General features: G+C 42.5%; 1 protein-coding gene across 2 annotated transcripts in view; it reads right to left on the bottom strand.

The window, feature by feature from the left end:
- Nucleotides 1-23823, bottom strand: part of DENND4A (DENN domain containing 4A) — an 858339-nt gene that overhangs the window by 466821 nt on the left and 367695 nt on the right. For both annotated transcript variants that reach the window (XM_053718534.1, XM_053718535.1), the window contains exon 11: nt 6411-6511. In XM_053718534.1, the coding sequence (XP_053574509.1) occupies nt 6411-6511 (101 nt within the window). The remainder of the gene's footprint in view (nt 1-6410; nt 6512-23823) is intronic.

Raw genomic sequence — 23823 nt, 5'->3', positions numbered from 1 at the left:
CATATACTGAGCCACTGATGGCCGAGGAATGGAATGAAGAGCTCGGAAAGTGGTTAAGAGCTTTGATTTTCTGACTGCCGTCAGAAATATTTTCATTTCTACCGAGTCTATCAGAGTCCCTAGGAAGGAAACTCTTATAAGAGGGAAGAGAGAACTCTTTTTTATGTTCACCATCCACCCGTGAGATCTCAGAAAAACCAACACAATGTCTGTGTGAGACTTGGATAGCTGGAAAGTTGACGCCTGAAATAAGATGTCGTCTAGAAAAGGCGCCACTGCTATGCGCCGTGGTTGTAGAACCGTCAGAAGGGACCCTAGCACCCTTGTGAAAATTCTGTGAATAGGGATGTGTAGATACGCATCCTTTAAGTCCACGGTGGTCATATATTGACCCTCCTGGATCAGAGGTAGAATAGAACGAATAGTCTCCATCTTGAATGATGGAACTTTGAGGAACTTCTTTAGAATTTTGAGATCCAAGATTGATCTGAAAGTTCCCTTTTTTTTGGAAACCACAAACAGGTTTAAGTAAAAACCTAGCCCTGTTCCTCTTTTGGGACTGGGTGGATCACCCCCATGGTATGTAGGTCTTCTACACAGCGTAAGAACGCCTCTATCGAGAAATGTGAAAAGTCCCCCTTGGAAGAGAGCCTTTGAATTCCAGAAAATATCCCTGGGACACAATTTCTAAAACCCAGTGATCGTGAACATCTCTTGCCCAAGCCTGAGCGAAGAGAGAGAGTCTGCCCCCTACTAAATCCGGCCTGTTTACCCTTGTTCCAAGCCTGGTTAGGTCTCCAGACTGACTTGGATTGGACAAGAATTCCCCTCTTGCTTTGCAGCAGAGGAAGCTGAAGCGGGACCACTCTTGAAATTTCAAAAGGAACGAAAATTATATTGTTTGGTCTTCATCTTATCTGATCTATCCTGAGGGAGGGCATGACCTTTCCCTCCAGTGATGTCTGAAATAATCTCTTTCAGTTCAGGCCCGAATAGGGTCTTTGCTTTGAAAGGGATGTTCAAAAGTTTAGTTTTAGATGACACATCAGCAGACCAGGATTTAAGCCATAACGTCCTGAATTCTTTGCCGCTAATTTAGCAAGTTGAAAAGCGGCATCTGTAATAAAAGAATTAGCCAATTTAATCTAAGTATTTATCCATCTTACACAATTTCTCTGGGACCACTATAGGGTCACAATCATATAGAGCCACTTATACCTCCCTGAGCAATAAGCGGAGGTGTTCAAGCTTAAATTTAAAGGCCGTCATATCAGAATCTGTCTGAGGAAGCGTCTTTCCTGAATCAAAAATTTCTCCCTCAGATAACAAATCCCTCACCCCTACCTCAGAGCATTGTGAGGGCATATCAAATACGGCTATTAAAGCGTAAGACTGCTCAGCATTTTTCCTTAACCCAGAGCTGTCCCGCTTTCCTTGTAAACCAGGCAGTTAGGATAAAACCTCTGTGAGGGTTGTATTCATAACTGTTGCCATGTCTTGAAAAATAAATGGATTTGACGCACTAGAGGTACTTGGCGTCACTTGTGCGGGCGTTACTGGTTGTGACACTTGGGGAGAGCTAGATGGCAAACCCTCATTTACTTCTGACTGAGAATCATCTATTGCTCTATTTTTAAGTGCTAATATATGTTCTTTATAGTTTATAGACATATCAGTACAATTGGGACACATTCTAAGAGGGGGTACCACAATGGCTTCCAAACATATTGAACAAGGATTTTCCTTGGTGTCAGACATGTTAAACAGGCTAGTAATGTAACAAGAAAGCTTGGAAAACACTGTAATCAAAGTAAATAACACTTAGAAATAAAACGGTACTGTGCCTTTAACAGAAAAAAAGCTGCACAAATTCTGCAAAACAGTGTAAAAAAGCAGTAAACATAAAAAAAAATGTATTTTATTTTTATTTTCATATAGCCTTAGTAACTTTGCACAGCTATGCAAATAAACAATTAACCCCTTAATGGCAAAACCGGATTGAAAAAACATTGAAACCAGTAAAAAAAGACTTTCAGCACTTTGCCACAGCTCTGCTGTGGCTCCTACCTGCCATTCAGAACAATTTGTGGGGGGAAAACTTCTTTTACAGCCCTCAAACACGACAGGAACCTCTGGAGAAGTAGTTAGAAGTCTCAGAGGAAAAGAAACTGCACAACTGAGGCGCGAAAATAGGCCCCTCCCACCTCACTCAATGTTTTGAGGCCTAACAGACAAACACTAGAGTGTCTCTAAATTAACCATGTGGGTTAGAAAACTCAAAAATAAGCCACAATGACCCCTTTAGTCCCTTCAAAAAAACGTTATAATTGCATCATTTACTGAATAAACAAAAACATTTTTACCAAACAGTGTCACCAGTAACTAATGAGCCCTTCATGCAAGCTGAAATTCCTATCCAAGTGTCTGAATACAGCTTACCCTTCCCTCATGGGGATATTGCCAGCGTTTCTAGAAATAACATAGTCTGTCTAGAAAAAAATAGACTGAACATACCTTAATGCAGTTTAGCATGGAAATTGTTCCCCCAACTGAAGTTTTCCTGTACTCTTCAGCCCTTGTAAGAACAGCAGTGGATCTTAGTTACAAAATGCTAAGATCATTATCCTCCTTGCAGAAATCTTCATCCCTTTTCTGCCAGAGAGTAAATAGTACACACCGGTACCATTTAAAAATAACAAACTTTTGCTTGAGAAAAAAAAAACGAAAATTTTTGTCACCACACTCCTCTTTGCCCTTCCTAGCAGTTAAGCAGGCAGAGAGAATGACTGGGGGGTGGAGCTAAGGGGGGAGCTATATAGGCAGCTCTGCTGTGGGTGCTCTCTTTGCCACTTCCTGTAGGGGAGGAGAATATCCAACAAGTAAGGATGAATCCGTGGACTCGATACATCTTACAAGAGAAAGAAACGTACTTTCCATTAACGTGACAATATAGCTGCAAAAAAGGAAATTTATTCTTACCTGATAAATGTATTTCTTTTACGATATGACGAGTTCACGGATTTCATCCTTACTTCTGGGATATCACCTCCTGCTTGAAGAACCTTTCTCCCAAAAACAGCCTCAGACGAGGCAAAAGTATAAAATTGGTAAAATTTGGAAAAAGTGTGAAGAGACGACCAAGTTGCAGCCTTGCAAATCTGTTCAACAGATAAAACTTCTGTAAGAGTAGATGACATAACTGCAGCCATATCCTGCAGAGAAAATGAGGTAGACGCCGTCGAAGAACACGGCGTCGCCTGAGCGGGCGTTAAAGGCTGTGATGCTTGGGGAGAAAGTTGCGACCTATCCTGAAGCTCATCAGGTTGAGAGCCCTCCTTAGACATATTTTTATTAAAGAAAATCTGCTCTTTACACTGTAAGGCCCTCTCTGTACATGAGGGACAAAGCGTAACAGGAGGTTCCACAATGGCATTTAAACACATAAGACAGGTACTTTGTTCTAAATCATCCATGATAACAGAAGTACAAGAAAAAACTGCTAGCTTGGTCGAGTGGCACAAAATATATATATATATATATATATATATATATATATTGATTATGCTTAAAGAAAAAAGATGTGCCCTATTTCTTTAACATAACTGCGTACTTGAAATCACATAAACATAAAATATTAGCAAGTAATGTTCCTTAGCAAGTGATGTTCCTTGCCACTGTCACCTCAGAAAAAATCAGTAAACTATCAGACACCACAGCTGCAGCGCCTATCTGACTCCACTGACCGAGATAGTCTTCCCTTAACCAACGCGCCTAAGACCGCTAGTGCAAGAGCAGAACAAGCGCACTTAGGAGCCGTAATGGCAGCCGGAACACGATCCCCCGGATGTCTCTCTCAGCAACAATAGCGCAAAATCGCGCCAATACAAAGCCCCGCCCTTCGTGGGCGTCAGAACCCGGGAAAAACAAACAACACACCAATACAGGCCAAAACCCCGGAGTCTATTAGTGTCAGCTCCGGAACTCTCCCAGCGTCAGCCCTTCTCTTAGTGAACTCTTTTCTAGCACATTAAAAGAGAATTGCCCGAGTATACAACACATGATAATATAACATCCCAGCGCTTCTAGGTTACATTAGTCATGCTAGAGTGTCTGGATAATATAAGCTCTATGACGGTTCCCATTCTTTTCTAATACTAATGAGGACCGGCATAATAGCGACAGGAAGCCTTGCTCCTGACAGAAAAATTAAAGCACATTCAGTTCTGAGCTATGTCACTCCTTTCTTTATACTTTTTTAGTGCAAAGCCCCAGAAAAATACAAGACTGCACTTACCTTCATGCTGAGGAACAGCATGAGAAAATTCACAGTATCAAGAGGTCCACTCTTCCTCCTGAGGTCCTGTGAAGATAGAAGGGCCTTAGTTAAAGCTTCTCTAAGACCATCACAGAATAGCAGCATGAGTATGGGAGGCACAGAGGGGTTAACCCCCTCCCCAGTTCCCATAGTCATAAGGTTATTATCCAGAGGCTGCTCTGTAGTAAAATAGTACACTTTGGCACCATGTAAAAATAAAAAACACTTGACTGAAGAATCTAAACTAACACCTCACATTACCTCTTCCTATCACTAACACAGGCTCTGCTGTGGTGCTCTTTGCCTCCTCCTGCTGACCAGGAGGCGATATCCCACAAGTAAGGATGAAATCCGTGGACTCGTCATATCTTGTAAAAGAAATAAAGGGACAGGGAGGGATGGGGCAGCTACACTACAGAAAAATGGATCTAGGTTGGGATCAGGGAGGGATGGGACCCGAAACTATAGAATGCGGGTGGGGGGGACACTACGCTACAGTTTTATAGGTATTGACAGACAGCTGCCAGTACCTAAGATGGCGCCTGTTAGAGGGGGGAGGTTTAGAGAGCTGTTTGGTGGTGGGGGGGATCGGGGGAATCACACTGGAGAAATATATTTTAAAAAAAACAACAACAAAAAACATTTTATTAAAAAAAAAAATCCTTATTTTTTCATACTGGAAGACTGTCTGCCAGTACCTAAGATAGGGGTTACGAGTGGAGGGTGGTGGAGGGAAGAGAGCTGTTTGTGGGGTAGGGAGTGTCAGGTAGGAAGCTTATCTCGACACTAAAGATACTAAAGATAGCATTAACCTTTTAAGCTACCTTATTAACCCCTTCACTGCCACGAATGATAGAAGTGTGGTGCACAGCTGAAATTAGCGGCCTTCTAATAACCAAAAAGCAATGGCAAAGCCATATATGTCTGTTATTTCTGAAAAAAGGGGATCCCAGAGAAACTTTTACAAATATTTGTGCCATGATTGCACAAGAAGTATGCAAATAATATCTGTGAGAAACCCAAAGTTTGTGAAAAAAGTACCATTTTTATTTGATGGCATTTTGGCAATGAAATGGTGGCATGACATATATCAAAATGGGCCTAGATCAATACCTAGGGTTATCTACTTTTATATATATATATATATATATATATATATATATATATATATATATATATATATATATATATATATATATATATATATATTTTTTTTTTTTTTTTTATTATTATTTAAATGGAGTGATACCAAAAATGCTCTGGTATTTTGGGCAAGTTTTAGTCTGGAAGTCCCGGTAGTGAAGGGGTTAAAGGGACACTAAACTCACAGTTGTTTTTTTTTTATGATTCAGATAGACAATACAATTTCAAACAATGTTCCAATTTACTTCTATTGTCTAATTTTCTTCATCCTTTAGATATCCTTTGTTGAAGAAATTGCAATGCACATCGTTGAGCCAATCACATGAGGCATCTATGTGCAGTCACCAATCAGCAGCTACTGAGCATATCTAGATATGCTTTTCAGCAAATTATATCAAGAGAATAAAGCAAATTAGATAATAGAAGTAAATTAGGAAGTTGTTTAAAATTGCAGGCTCTTCCTAAATCATGAAAGAAAAAATTAGGGTTTCATGTCCCTTTAAACTAGGTTCTCCTACTGAATAATTCAAAGAAAACATAAACCACTGTTGTATTTGTAAGGTTAAGGTGTTATAATGCTCTGTACACACTTGATGCCGCGCAAACACCCTCCAAAACAACAAATACAGGGAGAGAAATAGTACTAATATCATCAGGACACTGTGAGAAACTGAGATTTGCTAGTAAAGATGACAACCCATCAAAAAGATGGATACATTAGGATGGACAGGAAGATATGACCCTAACAGCGATACAATTTCCTCACCAGAAGGGACAATTGGAAGATGTGTATTGCACATTAACCAAAACATATTTCGTGTTTTAAGGAACTTTTATCACAGTTTAAGACTGTTAGAATTAAACCTATTTCCATTTTTTTGTCTGTGAGTCCACGACAGACCTTATTAAAATAAAACTGTGATTGAAAGGGAAACAAAAATTATGCACTTACGTTCTGCCAGTTGCTGATACAAGTTACTAAGGGTATTTAGCAAGTTCTTGCAGGCCTTTTTTGGCAGGATCTTCCAGGTCACGTTTCTCTTACATTCTGTTCTAAAAGATTTAAAAGAATTCATTAGAAAGCAAATACAATCTCTCATTAATTATTCACCATATGTAAAGAACAGTACATAAAAATCATATTAGCTTACTTTTAAACATGCCTATTTGTTTAAATATTTCCCTGCTTTAATACATAAAAAACAAAAATATATGCTTACCTGATAAATGTATTTATTTCTTGACACGATGAGTCCACGGATCATCTAATTACTATTGGGAATATCACTCCTGCCCAGCAGGAGGTGGCAAAGAGCACCACAGCAAAGCTGTTAAATATCACCTCCCTTCCCTCCAACCCCTGTCATTCAACCGAAGCAAAGGATAGAAAGGAAGCAACAAGGTGCAGAGGTGTCTGAAGTTTATAAAATACCAACAAAACCTGTCCAAAAAGAACAGGGCAGGCCGTGGACTCGTGTCAAGAAATAAATAAATTTATCAGGTAAGCATAAATTTTGTTTTCTTTCTAATGACACGATGAGTCCACGGATCATCGAATTACTCATGGGAATCAATACCCAAACTAGAGTACACAGATCATAAGGGAGTGACAAGACAGGGAACCTAAACGGAAGGCGCCACTGCTTGAAGAACCTTTCTCCCAAAAGTGGCCTCAGCCGAGGCAAAAGTGTAGAATTTATAGAATTTTAAAAAAGTGTGAAGAGAGGACCAAGTTGCAGCCTTGCAAATCTGTTCCACAGAAGCTTCATTTTTGAATGCCCAGGAAGAGGAAACAGCCCTCGTAAAATGAGCCATAACTCTCTCAGGAGGCTGCTGTCCAGCAGTTTCATAGGCAAACCTAACGATACCCTTCAGCCACAAAGAAAGAGAAGTAGCCATAGCTTTCTGACTCTTACGTTTCCCAGAGAATACCACAAACAGAGCAGACAACTGACGAAAATCCTTAGTCGTCTGTAAATAGAATTTGAATGCATCACCACGTCCAGATTGTGCAGAAGCCGTTCCTTCTGGGAAGAAGGATTAGGACACAAGGAAGGAACAACAATCTCCTGATTAATGTTCCGATCTGAAACTACTTTAGGGAGAAACCCTAACTTAGTACGCAAAACTACCATATCCGAATGAAAAAACAGAATTTATGTTTACCTGATAAATTACTTTCTCCAACGGTGTGTCCGGTCCACGGCGTCATCCTTACTTGTGGGATATTCTCTTCCCCAACAGGAAATGGCAAAGAGCCCAGCAAAGCTGGTCACATGATCCCTCCTAGGCTCCGCCTACCCCAGTCATTCGACCGACGTTAAGGAGGAATATTTGCATAGGAGAAACCATATGATACCGTGGTGACTGTAGTTAAAGAAAATAAATTATCAGACCTGATTAAAAAACCAGGGCGGGCCGTGGACCGGACACACCGTTGGAGAAAGTAATTTATCAGGTAAACATAAATTCTGTTTTCTCCAACATAGGTGTGTCCGGTCCACGGCGTCATCCTTACTTGTGGGAACCAATACCAAAGCTTTAGGACACGGATGAAGGGAGGGAGCAAATCAGGTCACCTAAATGGAAGGCACCACGGCTTGCAAAACCTTTCTCCCAAAAACAGCCTCAGAAGAAGCAAAAGTATCAAACTTGTAAAATTTGGTAAAAGTGTGCAGTGAAGACCAAGTCGCTGCCCTACATATCTGATCAACAGAAGCCTCGTTCTTGAAGGCCCATGTGGAAGCCACAGCCCTAGTGGAATGAGCTGTGATTCTTTCAGGAGGCTGCCGTCCGGCAGTCTCGTAAGCCAATCTGATGATGCTTTTAATCCAAAAAGAGAGAGAGGTAGAAGTTGCTTTTTGACCTCTCCTTTTACCAGAATAAACAACAAACAAGGAAGATGTTTGTCTAAAATCCTTTGTAGCATCTAAATAGAATTTTAGAGCGCGAACAACATCCAAATTGTGCAACAAACGTTCCTTCTTCGAAACTGGTTTCGGACACAAAGAAGGCACGACTATCTCCTGGTTAATGTTTTTGTTAGAAACAACTTTTGGAAGAAAACCAGGTTTAGTACGTAAAACCACCTTATCTGCATGGAACACCAGATAAGGAGGAGAACACTAAGAGCAGATAATTCTGAAACTCTTCTGGCAGAAGAAATTGCAACCAAAAACAAAACTTTCCAAGATAATAACTTAATATCAACGGAATGTAAGGGTTCAAACGGAACCCCCTGAAGAACTGAAAGAACTAAGTTGAGACTCCAAGGGGGAGTCAAAGGTTTGTAAACAGGCTTAATTCTAACCAGAGCCTGAACAAAGGCTTGAACATCTGGCACAGCTGCCAGCTTTTTGTGGAGTAACACAGACAAGGCAGAAATCTGTCCCTTCAAGGAACTTGCAGATAATCCTTTCTCCAATCCTTCTTGAAGAAAGGATAGAATCTTAGGAATCTTTACCTTGTCCCAAGGGAATCCTTTAGATTCACACCAACAGATATATTTTTTCCATATTTTGTGGTAAATGTTTCTAGTTACAGGCTTTCTGGCCTGAACAAGAGTATCAATAACAGAATCTGAGAACCCTCGTTTTGATAAGATCAAGCGTTCAATCTCCAAGCAGTCAGCTGGAGTGAGACCAGATTCGGATGTTCGAACGGACCTTGAACAAGAAGGTCTCGTCTCAAAGGTAGCTTCCATGGTGGAGCCGATGACATATTCACCAGATCTGCATACCAAGTCCTGCGTGGCCACGCAGGAGCTATCAAGATCACCGACGCCCTCTCCTGATGGATCCTGGCTACCAGCCTGAGGATGAGAGGAAACGGCGGGAATACATAAGCTAGTTTGAAGGTCCAAGGTGCTACTAGTGCATCTACTAGAGTCGCCTTGGGATCCCTGGATCTGGACCCGTAGCAAGGAACCTTGAAGTTCTGACGAGAGGCCATCAGATCCATGTCTGGAATGCCCCACAGTTGAGTAATTTGGGCAAAGATTTCCGGATGGAGTTCCCACTCCCCCGGATGTAATGTCTGACGGCTCAGAAAATCCGCTTCCCAATTTTCCACTCCTGGGATGTGGATTGCAGACAGGTGGCAGGAGTGAGTCTCCGCCCATTGAATGATTTTGGTCACTTCTTCCATCGCCAGGGAACTCCTTGTTCCCCCCTGATGGTTGATGTACGCAACAGTCGTCATGTTGTCTGATTGAAACCGTATGAACTTGGCCTTTGCTAGCTGAGGCCAAGCCTTGAGAGCATTGAATATCGCTCTCAGTTCCAGAATATTTATCGGTAGAAGAGATTCTTCCCGAGGCCAAAGACCCTGAGCTTTCAGGGATCCCCAGACCGCGCCCCAGCCCATCAGACTGGCGTCGGTCGTGACAATGACCCACTCTGGTCTGCGGAAGGTCATCCCTTGTGACAGGTTGTCCAGGGACAGCCACCAACGGAGTGAGTCTCTGGTCCTCTGATTTACTTGTATCTTCGGAGACAAGTCTGTATAGTCCCCATTCCACTGACTGAGCATGCACAGTTGTAATGGTCTTAGATGAATGCGCGCAAAAGGAACTATGTCCATTGCCGCTACCATCAAACCTATTACTTCCATGCACTGCGCTATGGAAGGAAGAGGAACGGAATGAAGTGTCCGACAAGAGTTTAGAAGTTTTGTTTTTCTGGCCTCTGTCAGAAAAATCCTCATTTCTAAGGAGTCTATTATTGTTCCCAAGAAGGGAACCCTTGTCGACGGAGATAGAGAACTCTTTTCCACGTTCACTTTCCATCCGTGAGATCTGAGAAAGGCCAGGACTATGTCCGTGTGAGCCTTTGCTTGAGGAAGGGACAACGCTTGAATCAGAATGTCGTCCAAGTAAGGTACTACTGCAATGCCCCTTGGTCTTAGCACCGCTAGAAGGGACCCTAGTACCTTTGTGAAAATCCTTGGAGCAGTGGCTAATCCGAAAGGAAGCGCCACGAACTGGTAATGCTTGTCCAGGAATGCGAACCTTAGGAACCGATGATGTTCCTTGTGGATAGGAATATGTAGATACGCATCCTTTAAATCCACCGTGGTCATGAATTGACCTTCCTGGATGGAAGGAAGAATTGTTCGAATGGTTTCCATTTTGAACGATGGAACCTTGAGAAACTTGTTTAAGATCTTGAGATCTAAGATTGGTCTGAACGTACCCTCTTTTTTGGGAACTATGAACAGATTGGAGTAGAACCCCATCCCTTGTTCTCCTAATGGAACAGGATGAATCACTCCCATTTTTAACAGGTCTTCTACACAATGTAAGAATGCCTGTCTTTTTATGTGGTCTGAAGACAATTGAGACCTGTGGAACCTCCCCCTTGGGGGAAGCCCCTTGAATTCCAGAAGATAACCTTGGGAGACTATTTCTAGTGCCCAAGGATCCAGAACATCTCTTGCCCAAGCCTGAGCGAAGAGAGAGAGTCTGCCCCCCACCAGATCCGGTCCCGGATCGGGGGCCAACATTTCATGCTGTCTTGGTAGCAGTGGCAGGTTTCTTGGCCTGCTTTCCCTTGTTCCAGCCTTGCATTGGTCTCCAGGCTGGCTTGGCTTGAGAAGTATTACCCTCTTGCTTAGAGGACGTAGCACTTGGGGCTGGTCCGTTTCTACGAAAGGGACGAAAATTAGGTTTATTTTTGGCCTTGAAAGACCTATCCTGAGGAAGGGCGTGGCCCTTACCCCCAGTGATATCAGAGATAATCTCTTTCAAGTCAGGGCCAAACAGCGTTTTCCCCTTGAAAGGAATGTTAAGGAGTTTGTTCTTGGAAGACTCATCAGCTGACCAAGATTTCAACCAAAGCGCTCTGCGCGCCACAATAGCAAACCCAGAATTCTTTGCCGCTAACCTAGCCAATTGCAAAGTGGCGTCTAGGGTGAAAGAATTAGCCAATTTGAGAGCACGGATTCTGTCCATAATCTCCTCATAAGGAGGAGAATCACTATCGATCGCCTTTACTAGCTCATCGAACCAGAAACACGCGGCTGTAGTGACAGGGACAATGCATGAAATTGGTTGTAGAAGGTAACCCTGCTGAACAAACATCTTTTTAAGCAAACCTTCTAATTTTTTATCCATAGGATCTTTGAAAGCACAACTATCTTCTATGGGTATAGTGGTGCGTTTGTTTAAAGTAGAAACCGCTCCCTCGACCTTGGGGACTGTCTGCCATAAGTCCTTTCTGGGGTCGACCATAGGAAACAATTTTTTAAATATGGGGGGAGGGACGAAAGGTATACCGGGCCTTTCCCATTCTTTATTTACAATGTCCGCCACCCGCTTGGGTATAGGAAAAGCTTCTGGGAGCCCCGGGACCTCTAGGAACTTGTCCATTTTACATAGTTTCTCTGGGATGATCAAATTCTCACAATCATCCAGAGTGGATAATACCTCCTTAAGCAGAGCGCGGAGATGTTCCAACTTAAATTTAAATGTAATCACATCGGGTTCAGCTTGTTGAGAAATTTTCCCTGAATCTGCAATTTCTCCCTCAGACAAAACCTCCCTGGCCCCCTCAGACTGGTGTAGGGGCATTTCAGAACCATTATCATCAGCGTCCTCATGCTCTTCAGTATCTAAAACAGAGCAGTCGCGCTTACGCTGATAAGTGGGCATTTTGGCTAAAATGTTTTTGATAGAATTATCCATTACAGCCGTTAATTGTTGCATAGTAAGGAGTATTGGCGCGCTAGATGTACTAGGGGCCTCCTGAGTGGGCAAGACTCGTGTAGACGAAGGAGGGAATGATGCAGTACCATGCTTACTCCCCTCACTTGAGGAATCATCTTGGGCATCATTTTCAGTGTCACATAAATCACATTTATTTAAATGAGAAGGAACCCTGGCTTCCCCACATTCAGAACACAGTCTATCTGGTAGTTCAGACATGTTAAACAGGCATAAACTTGATAACAAAGTACAAAAAACGTTTTAAAATAAAACCGTTACTGTCACTTTAAATTTTAAACTGAACACACTTTATTACTGCAATTGCGAAGAAGTATGAAGGAATTGTTCAAAATTCACCAAAATTTCACCACAGTGTCTTAAAGCCTTAAAAGTATTGCACCCCAAATTTGGAAGCTTTAACCCTTAAAATAACGGAACCGGAGCCGTTTTTAACTTTAACCCCTTTACAGTCCCTGGTATCTGCTTTGCTGAGACCCAACCAAGCCCAAAGGGGAATACGATACCAAATGACGCCTTCAGAAAGTCTTTTCTATGTATCAGAGCTCCTCACACATGCGACTGCATGTCATGCCTCTCAAAAACAAGTGCGCAATACCGGCGCGAAAATGAGGCTCTGCCTATGATTAGGGAAAGCCCCTAAAGAATAAGGTGTCTAAAACAGTGCCTGCCGATATTATTTTACCAAAATACCCAGATTAAATGATTCCTCAAGGCTAAATATGTGTAATATATGAATCGATTTAGCCCAGAAAATGTCTACAGTCTTAATAAGCCCTTGTGAAGCCCTTATTTACTGTCTGAATAAAAATGGCTTACCGGATCCCATAGGGAAAATGACAGCTTCCAGCATTACATCGTCTTGTTAGAATGTGTCATACCTCAAGCAGCAAAAGACTGCTCACTGTTCCCCCAACTGAAGTTAATTCCTCTCAACAGTCCTGTGTGGAACAGCCATGGATTTTAGTAACGGTTGCTAAAATCATTTTCCTCTTACAAACAGAAATCTTCATCTCTTTTCTGTTTCAGAGTAAATAGTACATACCAGCACTATTTTAAAATAACAAACTCTTGATTGAATAATAAAAACTACAGTTAAACACTAAAAAACTCTAAGCCATCTCCGTGGAGATGTTGCCTGTACAACGGCAAAGAGAATGACTGGGGTAGGCGGAGCCTAGGAGGGATCATGTGACCAGCTTTGCTGGGCTCTTTGCCATTTCCTGTTGGGGAAGAGAATATCCCACAAGTAAGGATGACGCCGTGGACCGGACACACCTATGTTGGAGAAATAAGGTATGGAGACTCATACTGTAATGCCGAGAGCTCTGACACTCTACGAGCAGATGAAATAGCAACAAGAAACAAAACTTTCCAAGATAACAACTTAATATCTAAGGAATGCATAGGCTCAAACGGAGCCCCTTAAAGAACCTTAAGAACTAAATTAAGACTCCTGGGAGGAGTAACTGGCTTGAACACAGGCCTGATCCTGACCAAGGCCTTACAAAACGATTGCATGTCTGGGACGTCCGCCAGACGTTTATGTAACAAAATAGACAAGGCAGATATTTGATCCTGTAGGGAACTTGCCGATAAACCCTTCTCCAAATCTTCTTGGAGGAAGGATAGAATTCTAGGAATCCTAACTCTACTCCAAGAGTAGCCTTTGGATTCAAACCAATACAGATATTTACGCCATATCTTATGGTAAATCTTTCTAGTCACAGGTTTACGAGCCTGAATCATGGTGTCAATGACCGATTCCGAAAATCAACGCTTAGATAAAATTAAGCATTCAATCTCCAAGCAGTCAGCTTCAGAAAAACAAAATTTATGCTTACCTGATAAATTTCTTTCTCTTGTGGTGTATCCAGTCCACAGGTTCATCCATTACTTGTGGGATATTCTCCTTCCCAACAGGAAGCTGCAAGAGGACACCCACAGCAGAGCTGTCTATATAGCTCCTCCCCTAACTGCCACCCCCAGTTATTTGACCAAAGACAAGCAAGAAAAAGGAGAAACTATAGGGTGCAGTGGTGACTGTAGTTTAAAAATAAAAAACACCTGCCTTAAAGTGACAGGGCGTGCCGTGGACTGGATACACCACAAGAGAAAGAAATTTATCAGGTAATCATAAATTTTGTTTTCTCTTGTAAGGTGTATCCAGTCCACGGGTTCATCCATTACTTGTGGGATACCAATACCAAAGCTTTAGGACATGGATGAAGGGAGGGACAAGGCAGGCACTTAAACGGAAGGCACCACTGCCTGCAAGACCTTTCTCCCAAAAAAAGCCTCAGAGGAAGCAAAAGTATCAAATTTCTAGAATTTAGAAAAAGTATGAAGCGAAGACCAAGTCGCCGCCTTACAAATCTGTTCAACAAAGGCCTCATGTTTAAAAGCCCATGTGGAAGCTACTGCTCTAGTAGAATGAGCTGCAATTCTTTGAGGAGGCTGCTGGCCAGCAGTCTCATAAGCTAAACGGATTATGCTTCTCAGCCAAAAAGAAAGAGAAGTTGCCGAAGCCTTTTGGCCTCTCCTCTTTCCAGAGTAGACGACAAACAATGCAGATGTTTGACGAAAATCCTTAGTAGCTTGCAAATAAAACTTTAAAGCACGAACCACGTCAAGATTGTGTAACAGACTTTCCTTCTTTGAAGAAGGATTAGGACACAGTGACGGAACAACAATTTCCTGATTGATATTCCTATTAGATACTACCTTAGGAAGAAACCCAGGTTTGGTACGCAAAACTACCTTATCTGCATGGAAGATCAGATAAGGGGAATCACACTGCAAGGCAGATAACTCTGAAATTCTTCGAGCCGAAGAGATAGCTACCAAAAACAGAACTTTCCAAGATAAAAGCTTGATATCTATGGAATGCAAGGGTTCAAACGGAACCCCTTGAAGAACTTTAAGAACTAAATTTAAACTCCATGGCGGAGCAACAGGTTTAAACACAGGCCTGATTCTAATCAAAGCCTGACAAAACAACTGAACGTCTGGAACATCAGCCAGGCACTTGTGCAAAAGAATAGACAGAGCAGAATTCTGTCCCTTTAAGGAACTAGCCGATAATCCCTTTTCCAATTCTTCTTGGAGAAAAGATAGTATCCTAGGAATCCTGACCTTACTCCACGAGTAACCCTTGGATTCACACCAATGAAGATATTTACACCATATCTTATGATAGATTTTCCTGGTGACAGGCTTTCGAGCCTGAATCAAGGTATCAATGACCAACTCGGAGAAACCACGTTTTGATAAAATCAAGCGTTCAATCTCCAAGCAGTCAGATGCAGAGAAATTAGATTTGGATGTTTGAATGGACCTTGGAGTAGAAGGTCCTGCCTCAGCGGCAGAGTCCATGGTGGAGAGGATGACATGTCCACCAGATCCGCATACCAAGCCCTGCGTGGCCACGCAGGCGCTATCAAAATCACTGAAGCTCTCTCCTGCTTGATCTTGGCAATCAGACGAGGGAGGAGAGGAAACGGTGGAAACACATAAGCCAGGTTGAAGGACCAGGGCACTGCTAGAGCATCTATCAGCGCTGCCTGGGGATCCCTTGACCTGGACCCGTAACAAGGAAGCTTGGCGTTCTGACGAGACGCCATCAGATCCAGTTCTGGTTTGCCCCAAAGTTGAATCAGCTGAGCAAATACCTCCGGATGGAGCTCCCACTCCCCCGGATGAAAAGTCTGCCGACTTAGAAAATCCGCCTCCCAGTTCTCTACTCCTGGGATATGGATAGCTGAGAGATGGCAAGAGTGAACCTCTGCTTATAGAATTATCTTGGAAACCTCCATCATTGCCAGGGGACTCCTTGTTCCCCCCTGATGGTTGATATAGGCTACAGTCGTGATATTGTCCGACTGAAATCTGATGAACTTGGCCGCAGCTAGTTGAGGCCAAGCCTGAAGAGCATTGAATATCGCTCTTAGTTCCAGAATGTTTATCGGAAGGAGGGCTTCCTCCTGAGTCCACGAACCCTGAGCCTTCAGGGAGTTTCAGACTGCACCCCAGCCCAGAAGGCTGGCATCTGACGTCACTATAGTCCACTCTGACCTGCGGAAACTCATTCCCCTGGATAGATGGACCCGAGATAACCACCAGAGAAGAGAATCCCTGGTCTCTTGATCCAGATTTAACAGAGGAGACAAATCTGTGTAGTCCCCATTCCACTGGTTGAGCATGCAAAGTTGCAGTGGTCTGAGATGTAGGCGGGCAAACGGAACTATGTCCATTGCCGCTACCATTAGGCCGATCATTTCCATACACTGAGCCACTGATGGCCGAGAAGTGGAATGAAGAGTACGGCAAGAAGTTAGAAGTTTTGATATCCTGACTTCTGTCAGAAAATTTTTCATTTCTACTGCATCTATCAGAGTTCCTAGGAAGGAAACTCTTGTGAGAGGAGAGAGAGAACTCTTTTCTATGTTCACTTTCCACCAGTGAGACCTCAGAAAGGCCAGAACAATGTCCGTATGGGACTTGGCGATTTGAAAAGTCGATGCCTGAATCAGAATGTCGTCTAGGTAAGGGGCTACCGCTATGCCCCGCAGCCTTAGAGTCGCCAGAAGGGACCCTAGGACCTTCGTAAAGATTCTTGGTACCGTGGCTAACCCGAAGGGAAGAGCCACAAACTGGTAATGCCTGTCTAGGAAGGCGAATATGAGGAACGGATGATGATATCTGTGAATCGGAATGTGGAGATAAGCATCCTTTAAGTCCACGGTAGTCATATATTGACCCTCCTGGATCATAGGGAGGATGGTTTGGATCGTCTCCATCTTGAAGGATGGGACCCTGAGAAATTTGTTTAGGATCTTGAGATCCAAGATAGGTCTGAAAGTTTCCTCTTTTTTGGGAACTATAAACAGGTTTGAATAAAAACCCAGCCCCTGTTCCTCTCTTGGAACTGGGTGGATCACTCCCATAACCAGTAGGTCTTGAACACAACGTAAGAATGCCTCTCTTTTTACCTGGTTTACAGATAGTTGTGAGAGATGAAATTTCCCCTTTGGAGATGAACCTTTGAATTCCAGAAGATATCCCTGGGAAACAATCTCTAGCGCCCAGGGATCCTGGACGTCTCTTGCCCAAGCCTGGGCGAAGAGAGAAAGTCTGCCCCCTTCTAGATCCGGTCCCGGATCGGGGGCTACTCCTTCATGCTGTCTTAGAGGCAGCCGCAGGTTGCTTGGCCTGCTTCCCCTTGTTCCAAGCCTGGTTAGGTCTCCAGACTGGTTTGGACTGGGCAAAATTTCCCTCTTGTTTTGCATTAGAGGAAACTGAAGCTGCGCCACTCTTGAAGTTTCGAAAGGAACGAAAATTATTCTGTTTGGTCCTTAACTTATTGGACCTATCCTGAGGAAGGGCGTGACCTTTTCCTCCAGTAATATCAGAAATGATCTCCTTCAGACCGGGCCCGAATAGGGTCTGTCCCTTAAAGGGGATGTTAAGAAGTTTAGACTTTGAAGTAACGTCTGCTGACCAGGACTTAAGCCATAGCGCCCTACGCGCCAAAATGGCAAAACCTGAATTCTTAGCCGTTAGTTTGGTTAACTGAAAAACGGCATCAGAAATAAAGGAATTAGCTAACTTAAGAGCTTTAATCCTGTCTAGAATGTCGTCTAGCGGAGTCTCCACCTGCAGAACCTCCTCAAGAGACTCGAACCAAAAAGGCGCTGCAGCAGTAACTGGGGCTATGCATGCAAGAGGCTGGAGAATAAAACCTTGATGAATAAAAATTTTCTTAAGGAGACCCTTCAATTTTTTATCCATAGGATCTAGGAAAGCACCACTGTCCTCGACGGGGATAGTTGTACGCTTAGCTAGGGTAGAGACTGCTCCCTCCACCTTAGGGACCGTCTGCCACGAGTCCCATACGGCGGCATCTATGGGAAACATCTTTTTGAAAGCAGGAGGGGGAGAGAACGGCACACCTGGTCTATCCCATTCCTTAGTAATAATTTCCAAAAACCTCTTAGGGACTGGAAAAACATCAGTGTAAACCGGCACTGCAAAGTATTTGTCCATTTTACACAATTTCTCTGGAACCACAATGGGGTAACAAACATCCAGAGTCGCTAAAACCTACCTAAGCAATAAGCGGAGGTGTTCAAGCTTAAATTTTGGCAGTTGCAACAGCTGATTGCTTTGATGAGACGCCTGTCTTTTGGAAATTCCTACTACACCTCAAAGAATTGCAGCTTGCTGGAGTGAATACTTTGTTTTGCATCTTGTGCAACACAGGAACATTCACCGGATTTGCAGCTTCTCACCAAGGATTCTGTTCTTGATTTACATCGCAAAGGCTGTGAGTGCATGCTATGACTGTGTTGTTCTTTACAGGAAGGAAACTTACTTCATTTTTTCCTCCCGCAATACAAGTGGATGCCTGTTTACAACAGATTTGGAAGGACTTCCTTTAAATTGTGATGTGTTCATGCTAAATGCTGCTGCTTTACTAATATCCTGTTTGTCAGAAGTTATGCAAAATTTACTATACAATATCCATCTTTAAAACACATAGATCCTATATTTATATCATGACAGTATTGACCCTTAACTTTGGGACTGTCCTCTGATTTTGGTGTTGTGTTTTAAGACTTGGTATAGTTGTATGCTGCATAAATTTGTGCAAAGCTTTTTCCTGTGTTTATATTTCACTCCAATTGGAAAAAATATGCATTCTAAAGTATTCTTGTGATTGTATTATTCTGGCTCAATGTTTATGTGAATTGCATAGATCCTCATTATATTATTATGACATTACCCTCATATTACTCTTTTTTTTGGGGTTGTCCTCTAATAGAGGTGTTGCATTGTCACTATTATATTTAGCCACTCATTTTTTAGACACTTTATTTTCCTATGAGACGTCTCACTTAGCTTTTTAGCTCATATTTTTTATTAAATTTTGTTTCAAATTACTTTTATGGTCACATGACCTTTACTAAGAATTTTGTTGCTTTTTGTAAACAATAAAATTATGAGTGCCTTGCAAGCATGCTAGTTGTCAAGTCTTTATTCTGGGTTTCCACCTGGCTCCACACTCAGCTCTATTTATCTTAATACTTAGGTTGATACCTTGAGATATTTATATCTCTGTCTCTTTAAATGTGTATATGAGAGTGCTGAATTCCCTATCTTTTTTATAAGGACTACTTCTCCTTATTTTCTCCCTATTTATAATAGTTTGCAATAGTTATATAGGGTCTGCACCTCTAGTTTGATTTTACTACACAGAGCTAAAATATTGGTAAATGGCTCCCTTATCTCCATTTTTTATCCCATTCCTTAGTAATAATTTCCAAAAACCTCTTAGGGACTGGAAAAACATCAGTGTAAACCGGCACTGCAAAGTATTTGTCCATTTTACACAATTTCTCTGGAACCACAATGGGGTAACAATCATCCAGAGACGCTAAAACCTCCCTAAGCAATAAGCGGAGGTGTTCAAGCTTAAATTTAAACGCTGTCATTTCAGAATCAAACTGAAGCAACGCTTCCCTGAGTCTGAAATGTCACCCACAGATAGAAGCTCACCTGCCTCGGCTTCTGAGTATTGTGAGGGTATATCGGACACAGGCATTAAAGCGTCAGAAAGCTCTGTATTAGTTCTAGCCCCAGAGCTGTCTCGCTTTCCTTGTAACCCTGGCAGTTTGGAAAATACCTCTGTGAGGGTAGCATTCATAACTGCCGCCATGTCCTGTAAGGTAAAAGAATTAGACTCGCTAGATGTACTTGGCGTCATTTGAGCGGGAGTTATAGGTTCTGACACATGGGGAGAGCTAGATGGCATAATCTCTCTTTTTTCATAATATGGTCTTTATAGTTTATAGAAATTTCAGTACATTTGGTACACATTCTAAGAGGGGGTTCCACCATGGCTGCTAAACATATTGAACAAGGAGTTTCCTCTATCTCAGACATGTTTAACAGACTAGTAATGAGACAAGCAAGCTTGGAAAACACTTTAATAAAGGTGAAACAGCAATTAAACAAAAACGTTACTGTGCCTTTAAGAGAAAAAAACTAACACTTAAACTGCAAAACAGTGTAAAAATATAGTAAAGACTTTGAAATTTTTACAGTGTGTGTAAGGGACTAAAGCAACATTGCACCCACTTGCAAATGGAGGATTAACCCCTTAGGCCCCAAACCGGATTAAAAACTTTAAAAAACATTACAAAACAGTTAAGCACAGCTCTGCTGAGGCTCCTACCTGTCCTCAAGTACGATTTTGTGCAGAAATAAACCCCTTATAATGGTCCTCAGGTGCCAGAGGACTCCTCTAGGGAAGCTGGATGTCTCAGTCTGAATTAAAACTGCCCATTTAGAGCGCTAAAATAGGCCCCTCCCACCATGTACTGGATGCCAGAGGGGCCTTAAGAAAATACTCCTACGAGTATCTGATTTGCCATGTGGAAACTAGGTCCCAAATAAAGAGTTATCTCCCTCAGAGAAAAAACGTCCTATTTTTTAATTCATGTAAACGTTTAACTGTCACTAAGTAATAAGAGTATTACCCTATTTTGTAAGCATGATCCCAGTCGCTGTTAAATCACTGCATCATGCTTACCTCAAATACACAAGGCTCTGTCAGCATTTTCTAGAACTTATTCCTCTCTCTAGAAATAAATATACTGAACATACCTCAAAGCAGGTAATCTGCAGACCGTTCCCCCAACTGAAGTTGTCCCATACTCTTCAGTTATGTGTGAGAACAGCAATGGACCTTAGTTACAAACCGCTAAGATCATCAACCTCCAGGCAGAACTCTTCTTCTAATTTCTGCCTGAGAGTAAAACAGTACAACGCCGGTACCATTTAAAAATAACAAACTTTTGATTGAAGGTAAAACTACACTAAGTCACCACATATCTCTTGATACTTCATATCTTGTCGAGAGCTGCAAGAGAATGACTGGGGTGGCAGTTAGGGGAGGAGCTATATAGACATCTCTGCTGTGGGTGTCCTCTTGCAGCTTCCTGTTGGGAAGGAGAATATCCCACAAGTAATGGATGAACCCGTGGACTGGATACACCTTACAAGAGAAAACTAGATTTGGATGAAGAAAGGGCCCTTGAAGTAGAAGGTCCTTTCTCAACGGAAGTCTCCAAGGTGGAAGAGATGACATGTCCACCAGGTCTGCATACCAAATCCTATGAGGCCAGGCACGGTGCAATGACGATTACCAACGCCATCTCCTGCTTGATTCGAGCAATGACCTGAGGTAGAAGAGAGAACGGAGGAGAAAGGTAAGTGAGACTGAAATTCAAAGGTACCACCAGGGCGTCTATCAGTACAGCCTGAGGGTCCCTTGACCTCAACCCGTACCTTAGAAGCTTGGCATTCTGCCAAGATGCCATGAGATCCAATTCCGGCTGATCCCATTTGAGAATCAGGCTGGAAAACACTTCCGGATGGAGTTCCCACTCCCCCTGGGTGAAAGGTCTGTCTGCTCAGGAAGTCCACCTCCCAGTTGTCCACTCCAGGGATGTGGATCTCCGACAGACAGCAATTGTGGGTCTCCGCACACTGAATTATCTTGGCTACCTCTGTCATGGCCAAGGAACTCCGAGTTCCTCCCTGATGGTTGATGTAAGCCACTGAAATTATGCTGTCCGACTGGAACCTGATGAACCGGGCTGAAGCTAAATTAGGCCAGGCCAGTAGAGCATTGAAGATTGCTCTCAGCTCCAGAATATTTATGGGTAGAACAGACTCTGACCGAGTCCATGTTCCCTGAGCCTTTAGAGAGCCCCAGACTGCTCCCCATCCCAGAAGGCTGGCGTACGTTGTCACAATCACCCAGGTGGGTCAGCGAAAACAAGTTCCCTGGGAGAGATGGTCCTGAGACAACCACCAAAGAAGAGAATCCCTTGTCTCCCGTTCCAGATGTAATTGTGGAGACAGGTCTGCATAATCTCCGTTCCACTGCCTGAGCATGCATAACTGCAGAGGTCTGAGGTGGAAACGGGCAAACGGGATGATGTCCATAGCTGCAACCATCAGACCGATTACCTCCATATATTGAGCCACTGGCGGCCGAGGAGAGGAATGAAGCGCTAGACAAGAATTGAAAATCTTTAAGTTCACTACTGATACAGGGCGACGCATAGCAGTGTAGAGCAGCATAGTATTTGTTTTGTTGCTAAGTTGGGCTGGTCCCATACAGTCATTCTTATCTTTGGTTTCCCTACTTTGTGCACTTGATGTCTATCTAGTTACTATATCCCCTTGCGCAGCTTTTAAACAAATGAGTAAACCCAAAAGATATTAAATGTTCCCTTAAGGAATGGGAGTTTTGATATATACGATATCCCACTCATACTGTTGGAGCCTCCTTACGTGACTCTACTCTATTGGTCTTGAAATTTATTTAAAGTGGGTGATGTGCCTCTTAATTTATAATAACCTCGATAGGCTTAAAATGGGTTGTGAATATGTCATTTTCCACCATGCCGTATAGCTCTTCTAAGTCAGCAGCCACTAGCTACAGGATCCTATTAAGAATTTTAAGAAGGTTTGCAGTTTATGTATCATCCTTGCTTCCAATTGGTGCTTTCATAGTAATCAGCAAAATTTTAGATACCAACATATGGAATATAGTTGTCATATCTGTTAGCATTACACATATAGCTCACCGGCTATTACACTATATTTCTATATCTGAGGATATACTTTGAAAGCCTCCCACAACATATATTTTATTCACTCACCGTATTCAGCCTACCACCTCCCCCCCACTCCTCCTCCCCTCATAATAAGTCTTCTAGATTTAGGAGAATTCAATATGCGGTTTCTCTTACCTATACCGCACTTTCCACTGCTCCCTTAGTTTTTTTTTTTATTACTTCCCTTAACACTTTAATATGGAATCCATCTATTTTACTCAGACCAGCAGGTCTGCTCAAATAGTAGTTTGATAGTTTTATTGCGGATTCTGTTTATTACTAGGGGAGATTACATTATATTACACAGAATATATTGCATCCTACATATATTATACTTTGCATTTTTTTCTGTTAAGACTTGTGGATGGTTAATCTAATTCCTAGAGTTACAAAATACTGAGGTTGATTTCATGTTACCCTGGTATATGTGTTCTATTGCAGTCAGTCAGAATATCTCACAATGCGAGGCATCACAATGACCTTTTGTTATGTTACTGTATGTTTTGCTCTGGCTGCATGTGCAGCTATTGTATTATGTTTTCATTTTATCTTCCTCAAATAAAAAAAAAGAAAATCTTTAAGTTCTTGACTTCTGTCAGAAATATCTTCATTGATAAGGAATCTATTATGGTTCCCAAGAAAACTACCCTTGTAGTTGGAAACAAGGAAATCTTTTCCAAGTTCACCTTCCATCCGTGAGATCGCAGGAAGGATAACAACATTTCCGTGTGGGATTTTGCCTGATGAAAGGATGGTGCCTGAACCAGAATGTCGTCCAGATAAGGCGCCACTGCAATGCCCCGCAACCGGAGCACCGCCAACAGTGATCCCAGAACCTTTGAAAAAATTCTGGGAGCTGTGGCGAGGCCGAATGGAAGAGCCACAGACTGGAAGTGTTTGTCTGGAAAAGCAAACTTCAGAAATTTGTGATGGTCCTTATGGATGGGGACATG

Source organism: Bombina bombina, chromosome 6 (genome assembly GCF_027579735.1).
Source record: "Bombina bombina isolate aBomBom1 chromosome 6, aBomBom1.pri, whole genome shotgun sequence".
Lineage (NCBI taxonomy): Eukaryota > Metazoa > Chordata > Amphibia > Anura > Bombinatoridae > Bombina > Bombina bombina.
The sequence above is the reverse complement of the archived record's forward strand: the minus strand, read 5'-3'. Positions and strand labels throughout refer to the sequence as shown.